Raw genomic sequence first — 9848 nt, forward strand, 5'->3', positions numbered from 1 at the left:
CAACAATAACAAAATAGATACCTTCTGGTTGATGGGACTCAGAGCTGAGGTTTTGACCTTCACTTGAACTTCATTTTTGCCAGGAGATGGAACTGGCAGCTGAAGATGAAGAAAATATAAAACACATGAATTTTGTTTATGAAACACTAATTATTTTTTATTATTATTTTTTATTGCCCACAAGGGGCTAAACATAGAGGGGACAAACAAGGACAGACAAATGGGTTAAGTCGATTACATCGACCCCAGTGTGTAACTGGTACTTAATTTATCGACCCCGAAAGGATGAAAGGCAAAGTCCACCCGGAACCATGTGGTTAGTAAGCAAGCTACTTACCACACAGCCACTCCTGCACCCATATACACATATATAAAAGATAGGTGCAGGTGAGATTACAAGAGGCACAGGTGTGGATGTGTGGTTAAGAAGATTGTTTCTCGACCATGTGATCTCAGATTCAGTCCAACTGTGTAGTATCTTGGAGAAATGTCTTCTACCATAGGCCTTGGTAGAGTAAAGCTTTGTGAGTGGATCTGGGAGACAGAAACTGAAAGACGGCGAGCTGGCAGAAACGTTAGCACGCCAGGCGAAATGCTTAGCGGTATTTCGTCTACCGTTACATTCTGAGTGCGGGATGCATAACCATTTTGTTCAAAACAATATAGTGAATACATAAAAAATAAAGACAACCAACATATTTATTTACCAAAGAGTTATCAAAGAAGGCGACGTTTAGCAATAAGATAGTTATACCACACTTAGTATGCACATATCCGAATCTCACAAACTAAGCATCAAAAAAGGTAAGTGAGATTTGTGTAACTGGTGTTTAGCTTTGAAGATATCATTAATATTTGCTTAGGAATTGCTGCATCCAACCAAGAGAATTGCTTTCAAATGTTCATCAGTCGACCTTGTTCAATGTGCTGACTTCACATCCTTCATTATTGAAGATGTTTGAGCACAGACATAAGTTGTTCTAAACACTGTTGCCATACCAAATGCAAACGAACAATCATTGCTGGAACTTACACAAAAGATACAGGGCGGCGGCGGGCCTGATGAACTGCCCTTGCGGGCCGGAGTCTGGTGACCCGTGCTTTAGAGGAAAAAGGTTGTAAACTAGAAGGCTTTGCTTTCCAGTTTATTTGATATCACAAAAGCTCATTTTCTTTGAGGAAACGTGACACCGTACCAGTGATTACAATTAATTCACTTTGTTGCAGGTGCAAAACAACAACAACAACAACAAAGTTATGGCTTTCATAGGAGTAAGGTCAGGATAACGGAAAAACAAGTCAAAAAGTGTTGTGAAGACAAGTTATTGTCACAGAGAAAATCCTGAGTGTTGTTGTGAATGTTGGTAGAGGCTATTTTCAGATAGTGTGAATTCGTCAACGCCCCTTTTGTTTTGCATTAAGCACGGCTCTGCGTTTTCGAAGTTGTATTTATTTAGCAAGTAGTTTAAATTAGAAATCATATGTTGAAACTGAAATAAGTACGTCGTGGAAACATTACAACAACCTTTTAAAACACACATCAACCGTTATATTAAAATACTATACAAGGTGTTAGTAGTATTTCGTCGTACATCTACGTTCTCGACACTAACGGATGTCAGTGGCTAATGAGTCTTCCTCACAAATTGCAGTATGGTTATGTATTATACTTCTTACGTAAAAGAATGATACACGATTGGGAAATCATACACATTACAAATACATTCTAAAGGTGTTCTGAAGAATTTCAGTGAATATGCGGAAATAAAGCGATGCAGTGCAATAAATAAATGTGCGGGAGGGAGAAGAAAAGAAACAGAATTATGTTAAATTCTTTTGTCTGAGCATCAAACTATACAACTGGCATGAACGGGTTCATTGATCCAGCCAGTATGCTACGGGTATTTACTGTATTGAACTAATAATAGAAGGTGGAGGTGGTTAATAGTAACAGTACAGCTTCGGAACAGGGCTTAGAATATTTGCTTTCGTGTTTTTAAGTGTCATGTTCAAGCCGTACGGTATTGTCTCGGCCTTTAGCCCCGATGCAGTCGAGAAATTAGTACCAGTGGCATGCCGTGACCGATTCAATCGATCATGTGGTACCACTTACAAAAAGAAAAAAAGGCGATCTTTCGAGATCGCCGATATGTTTAAATAAAAAGAAAAGAATACACAGTGTTTGTGAATGTGTGTGTGTGTATATGTATATATATAATCCTCCTCTAGTTATAAGTAAATTCACAAGCTATTGTATGGGCAATCTATTATAAATCAATCAATACCACAACTGTTGCCATGTTTTAAATATTAACAGGAAGATGGAAAACTCGATCACTTTGACACAAGAAATAAACACTTATAATAACAATAATTAAAATGATAACAATATCAGATCGTAATATAAACAACTCACATCGGTCTCAAGAACATATTTTGATGTTTCTTCGTCTGAATTAACAACAGATTGCCAAAACACGGCTTTCATCTTGACCGGTGTCGTGGGAATTTGTGTATCGGTTTTCAAAATGTGCTGAAAGCTTGTCAGAATCCTCTCGTTGAAACGTTCTCTTTCTCACCGAATTCTTAACTCTTATTAATGAATAATTGAATTAAAAAAAAAGAATTTATTATATGTGTCTAAAAAAAAATGTAGCATTTCATTTATCCGGTTCGCAGTCTATTTTTTTCTGAACTTCCGATATATTCTAATTATACAAGTTTATATAGTGATCTAGCTACCAAATCTCGCTCAAATAACAATTGTTCTAAGAAAAGATAATGTAGTTGATAATGTAGCTCTCTGTATATATATCTAGAAAAGAAAACAAAGATGAGATGTTTACGACTGGAACGTCTTTAATAACAACAGATTTATTTATTAAGTTTGATTATGTTTGCTGACTGTTTTATGTTAGGCCTAAGAGAAAAAAGTTATTCTTAAAGAGTTGATTCTAAGGAACCTAGTAATTTCTGCCCTGCAAAATTTAAGGCAATCTTAAGTATAACTTTGTCAAACAGTTTTTTAAGGTTAGCTATAATTTCTATAGAAAATCTGTAGAGATAACAGCCTTAGTCACACGCTGAGCCAAATACCACTTGGCCACACACCTTAACTAATAAAGAACATGCACGCACGTACGCTCGCACGCACGTACGCTCGCACGCACACACGCACACACACACACACAGAAGGAATGCGCCTCAACGTTGCCCGGGTGTTATGACCTACAGCGACATTATATTATTTGTTCTTTTCTTATCGGTAGAATGAAGTGGAGGCGCAATGGCCAAGTGGTTAGGGCAGCGGACTCGCGGTCATAGGATTGCGGTTGTGAGTGTTAATTGAGCGAAACACCTAAGTTCCACGTGGCTCCAACAGGGAATGGTGGCGAACCCTGCTGTACTCTTTCACCACAACTTTCTCTCACTCTTTCTTCCTGTTTCTGTTGTGCCTGTAATTCAAAGGGGCCAGCCTTGTCACACTCTGTGTAACGCTGAATATCCCCGAGAACTACGTTAATTTCACGAGTAGGCTGTTCCGTTGATTGGATCAACCCTCGTCGTTGTACGCGACGGAGTGCCAACAGCAACAGCGAAGACAGCTATTCTTTATAAACATGTTTTTCGGTCATTTTCTGATGAACAACGCTGCAGTTTCCGTCTACCAAATTCAGTCACAAGTAGAATGCACTTGCCCAAGGTACCACACAGTCATTCTTGCTCCAAATGCACGCGCGCGCATGTATTGATAAAAGTTGCCAGAGTTGCCTCCCTTAGCTAAAGGCTTCAAAATTATGCGACCCGACCTTATTTTCGAGGTTAATTTTGTAGTAAAAAAAAGAGAGTTATTGTGCAAAAGGTATAGTTTATTTGGTAGCCGAAAGATTACCGAATCTTTTGATACCTCATACGTCAAAATTGGCAACATAGGTGTACACGTACCACACACGCACGCACACACACACGCATGCGCGCACATTCTTGTTGTAAATGCTCCTTCAAGATAAATTTCTAAATGAACATCATGTGTCTGTAAATCTCTGAGGTCTGAAGTGGCTGAGTTAAAAAAAGATTAATCAATAATTGTAGTTGGCGTTGAGGTTTGCCGTTAAGTTATTGTTGAAGCGACTATCTGAAGTAGTTTCGAATTCTCCTCCAGTTAATGTCACCTTATTTAACTTTTTTGTAGACACACACGTACACGCACGCACACACACACACACACACACAAATCGTGTTCCCTAAACAAATTCAAGGTAGAATGTTGTGCTGAAAAATAAAAAATAATTAAGATATATAGAAACAAATAATTATCATAAATATTGATTGCTAACATTGGCACAAGGTCACAGATTTTCAGGAGCAAAGAGTATATAGAAGTATTGATCTGGTCCAGATCAAAAGCCAACTTAGATGAGATTTGAACCGTAAACCTAAAGGGACGTAACTCCATGTACTATAAAGACAAAAATTATAATTCTTAGATGAGAATTGTCGGAAGAAACCTCAACAGCGAGTAGATAACTGAGAATTAAACGCACTAGACTAGTTGTTTTACTGCACCTGTAACTCTAAACTTTACCTGTCCTGTTGAAGAAATCCGATTGAGTTCAACGACATACAACGAAGTTATTGAAACAACTCTCATGCATGCACGCATGTATGTATGTGTCTATCTTATTGATAAAGTGAATTTTATGTTAATGAAATAAATGTAAATATAAGTTGAGAGTTAAGTTCAGTGTCGGTGCTGACTGAGCAGATATGTGATCGAAGACAGTCCAGCTATGACTATCATGTCATATTTTGTTCTAGACGTTGTGTACCTCGAACTACATTGACTAGTGTGTCTTTTTTTAATTTTTTTTTATAAGACAACAGAATATAACTTGGCTGCTATTTCTAGTCGATCGAATGGCCACATAGGAACTCCTTGTCGTTCGACTTGTGATCAATCCTGAACTCGCAAGTCCGATGACCAAAGCCTTTCAACTGAGACCATTTCCCACAATAGAGAGTATTAAGTCTTGAATAATCCAGTATCCTCCCCCCACTTTCAAAGCTGCAATGAAATGTAGTGATATGAATGAGAAGATTTTACTGCCATCCGTTCTAGCATCTTAGAACAAGCATGGGTAACCTTTTCCCCCGAAGCGAGCCGCATGAGATATGACCCTTCATTAGTCCAGTCGTATCTCTCAAAATAAAATTGAAGATAATATTTCGTTATGCGTGCTATTCAGAAAGTCCTCCGGGTCGCACGTTGACCATGACTAATCAAGTGGCTGTGTGGTAAGTAGTTTGCTTACCAACCACATGGTTCTGGGTTCAGTCCTACTGCGTGGCACCTTGGGCAAGTGTCTTTTACTATAGCCTCGGGCCGACCAAAGCCTTGTGAGTGGATTTGGTAGACGGAAACTGAAAGAAGCCTGTCGTATATATGTGTGTGTGTGTGTATGTGTGTGTGTGTGTATGTTTGTGCGTCTGTATTTGTCCCCCCAACATCGCTTGACAACCGATGCTGGTGTGTTTATGTCCCCGTAACTTAGCGGTTCGGCAAAAAGAAACCGATAGAATAAGTACTAGGCTTACAAAGAATAAGTCCTGGGGTCGATTTACTCGACTAAAAGGCGGTGCTCCAGCACGGCCGCAGTCAAATGCCTGAAACAAGTAAAAGAGTACATAGATTGAAGAACCTGACTCGCTGGTAGAAATGGTTTACGAAAGTGCGGCTTTTAAATCTCACAGCAGTTACGCCCACTTTACCCAGAATTCCATATTCAGTCTAGAATCTGTGATAAGGCTTCTTGGTTCGAAGAAGGGGAAAAAAGCTGCTCCCACACACACACATATCATACATATATTATATTATATACACACATAACAAATATATACATAGATATATGTATGTATTTATTTACTGCAGGAGTGTTATTTGCAACCACAAGAAAAAAGAAGCTGAATAACTGTAGAATAATGCTAACCTAAGGGGGGTACCTTTGAAAGAAAACCTGTTTTTCTCTTATAGTGTTTGTGACCCTGTCATGCTCTTCTGGGGGGTGTTTATTATTGGCAGCAGTCTGTGAAACAATTGCCCCCTCATCCACAAAAAGTCAACAACTAAAATATCGTTGATACTAATTGAAGGCTTTTGCTTTGTGTGTAGGCGCCTCAGAATTAGTATAAAATTCCTAATAACTATCCTTTCATTTATTTATTCATCATATTGTGTGTGTGATCTAGGTTTTACCATAACCACAAAAAAAAAAGAAAAGTGAAGCCAAGGCATTAAAAAAAAAACGAAAAATAATCCGCAGCAATTCCTTGACAATTTCTTTCGTTGTCGTAATAATATATGTTACATAAATCACCGTCGTTTCATCATCGAAATCGGTAAATTTGTTAATTGTGTGGCAGATTTTTCACCAAACGACATAAAAGAACCAAAAAAAAAAAAAAATTGAATTAGCAAAAATACAGCAATTCCAGTTGATATATGTACATATATATATAAATTTAAAATATATATGTATATATAAATATGATACTTTAAATCACTTTGGCATTAGGATATATCTCTTGTGTCAAAAATTTAATCACGATGAAAACATATCAAGGTAGGAAATTTTAGCCTTATTTTAATTTGTGAATATTAATATATTTTCTATTTCTGCGTGTGTATTTATGTAATTTTACTTGTAATGAGTCGTGTGTGTGTATATATATGTCTTCCATGTGTATATAAGTACATTATTATAGTTGGTTGATCATAGTTCTGGTTTTTCATAATGCTTTGATATTCCGGCAAATAAAAGACAAGATATCTTGAATTTTACCCACGTTATTGCTAACTCTAGCATTTCAGCATAAGCGAATCCAGAAGCCATGTATTCGGCAACGCGACAGTTTTACTAATTAATAGTTAGTAATTGTACGTTATATACGCTAAAGTTGATTTAAAAAAAAAATTACAGAAATGATACAAAAAAGAAAGAAAAACGAACTTAAAAACAAGTTCTAGTATAACTATGACATTTGTACGCCGGCTGAAGCTATACTCGAGAAATCTATGCGATCGCTTGACCTGCTAGATATAGCAGCCAAACCTCTCTCAAACCACACCTTACAGTTGCTGGAAAGGAACGGACGCGTCAGATGATGTTGACGTAATAATACTTTTATAAAGGACGAGTTGGTCACGATTAGAATGCCTTTGATTGTCCGGTTCGATCAAACATAATCTTGAGACTCAACTATAGAATAAACGGGAGCTGCACTTTGATAGTTCGAAATCGCAGTCAAATTCTTCATATAAAACAAAGGGGGCTACACATTGGTTATTGTTGTCTTAGCTATACATGATGGCAAAGAGCATGAATGTCACTTAGTCTCATATATTGTCATTGCTGCGAAATCAAATGTAAAACTGACTCAAATTTCTGGTGAGGCGAATATGCGTTTCGTTTTCTGATTCTAGCCATTATTTTCCCTTCTCGTCAATAAATATGCTTTGAGAAAAGTATGAATGCCATTTAATCACCTACGCCTCCTTATTCTGTAAAGTGATGGTTCATCGACGCTGTCGTCGAAGTCATCGTTTCATGACATGATCGAAGCGATTGATTAATTAAATACCAGGCAATATTTTAGTCCATTCCGGGGTCCGAGTTCAAATCCCACCGGAGGAATTGAATTTTGCCTTTGAAGCATTTGGAATGAGTCAGGATGAGTTGCTAAAATGAATAGCAGACATCTATTGACGCCGATTTCAATCGGCAATACACTACATCCTTTGACACACCTTAGAGGTTTGTGACCTTGTTGTGCCAATGTGAAAAAAAAAATTGTCATCACCACCACCATCATCGTATTGTTTAACCCCAGTTCAGCCCTGATGATGAAATAAACCTGTGATCATAAGCATTCCAGTTCGTCTTTTATGCCAGACACATTATAACCGGTTGGATAGAGATGGGAGGGAGGGAAATTTGGTTGTTTCTAGCAAGTCATGCGATCGCGTACACCTTCCCCACTTTTTGGACAAACATCAGTTCCTCCTACACACATTCTCTGAACCGTTTCATACATTTGTGATTATGATTGTTGCTATTTTGTAGCAATAATCAAGTATATCCTTGAAGATAGCTATGGAGAAAAGTGGAGTTAGAAGCCTGTAGCCTTCGGCAAAGAATTCGTGTTGCGTATTATTGTATTTACTTTCGAAACTCCGACACTTGCTCATTTCTAAGGAAACAGAAATCACTCTAACGCACTCTATCTTCTAATCACTAATTGGATATCTTTTCTGTGACCTTCAGAAATGCTACAACATAATATGTTTCTCCCCCACTTAATCCCATTGATTTGGTGGATCAATATCGTTTCATTTTATGATTGCAGTTGTTTCCTCGTTTTCTCTCTCTTATTGCTGTGTGTGCGTGTGTGTTCTACCTATTTTCAATAGACCTTATCAAGCGAGAGGAATTATTTGTCGTCCTCGAACAAGAGACCGTATATGCTATCGTTTAAGACCCACAAGTTAGCTTCGACTAAGCTGATTTATAGTCAAAGCGTTCCACTCATAACCTTCCTAGCTTATTTTCAGGCAGTGTATTTAGGGCTTCCTTCTACAACGTGTTTACTCCAGTTTATTTTTTAAGATGGTAATGTGTGGTTTGTAGGGGATTTGGCTGTTATTTCTAACTATTAGAGCGGCTACATAGAATCTCCATCATTGGTTCGTGAAGTCCACAAATTGTTACGAGCGGAGATACAACCGAAATAAGTCGTCTTCCAGTGCATCAACTTGGTCAACACACACACACACACAGACAGACAGACAGGCACTACCACAAATTATGTCAGAATGAAGAACCCTTTACAAATTCGCTCGTTTTTTTTTTTAGAAATAGTAACGAGATTTCGTTCGCATCACACCTCACCGGCTTCTAAGAAAGAAAGGACTTGCTGCGTAAAGTCTTCCGGGATGCATTATGTGTGTTTGGTGTGTGTGAGTGAGGAAACTTGATATTAACAACTGGAGTTACATAAATCTACCAAACCAGCTGATATTGGGTTAAAGCAACATCAGTAAAGGCGGAAAATGTGTAGGCTAGTGAAACGGGAAGTTAAGATTTTAATGCATTTTCAGACAACTTTTGCAGTAAAGTATTTCTAAGTGAAATGCCTTTATAACGGTAATCGAAACCAGATGACATTTTTACTGCGCTTTTGCTATCGTATGGTAGATAGTAAATCTGTATGATGGTAGAAATGGTTTTCCGGTTATAGAAAGCTTTGTGAGCGTTGATTCTGTAATCTATATTGATTTCCCGCGCATTTCATACACTTACATAATTTCGGGGTGGGGGGTTGCTCAGATCAGCTGTGAGTTTTCTTTTTAATAATAATAATAATAATCTTTTCTACTATAGTGACACAAGATCTGAAATTTTTTGCAGTAGAGGTCTAGTCAATTATTACTTCGACCACAGTTCTCAAATGGTACTTATTTTATCGACGCCGAAAAAATGAAAGGCAGTCAACCTCAGCGGAATTTGAACTTAGAATGCCGCTAAGCATTTTATTCGGCGTGCCAGCACTTCTGCCTGTTCGCCACTCTATAGCTGATAATGATGATCTTTCTTGCTATAGGCAGAAGTCCTGAAAATTGGGGGAGGAGGAGGGGGCTAGACGATTACATCGATCCCTGTGCTCAGCTGATACTTATTTTATCGATCTCGACTGGATGAAATGCTAAATCGACTTAAGCGGGTTTGAACCAAGAATGTAGTAGATGCTGCATGTCATTTTGTCCGATACTACAATAGGATTTTGGTGATATA

The 9848-nt window shown here is 37.9% G+C and overlaps 1 protein-coding gene across 2 annotated transcripts in view; it reads right to left on the reverse strand.

Annotated features, from left to right (window-relative positions):
* LOC106883436 (quinone oxidoreductase-like protein 1) overlaps nucleotides 1-5714 on the reverse strand; it is a 17407-nt gene extending 11693 nt beyond the window's left edge. Inside the window, exons 1-3 of one of the 2 annotated variants that reach the window (XM_052974189.1) lie at nucleotides 5596-5714; nucleotides 2417-2592; nucleotides 22-99 (exon numbers count right to left, since the gene is read on the reverse strand). In XM_052974189.1, coding sequence (XP_052830149.1) covers nucleotides 22-99; nucleotides 2417-2488 — 150 coding nt within the window. In that variant the 5' untranslated portion in view covers nucleotides 2489-2592; nucleotides 5596-5714. Of the gene's footprint in view, nucleotides 1-21; nucleotides 100-2416; nucleotides 2812-5595 lie in introns of those variants that run through there. The other variant, XM_052974190.1, reaches the window with a different exon arrangement.
* Between the last annotated feature and the right edge of the window lie 4134 nt (nucleotides 5715-9848).

Source organism: Octopus bimaculoides, chromosome 18, assembly GCF_001194135.2.
Source record: "Octopus bimaculoides isolate UCB-OBI-ISO-001 chromosome 18, ASM119413v2, whole genome shotgun sequence".
Taxonomy (NCBI): domain Eukaryota; kingdom Metazoa; phylum Mollusca; class Cephalopoda; order Octopoda; family Octopodidae; genus Octopus; species Octopus bimaculoides.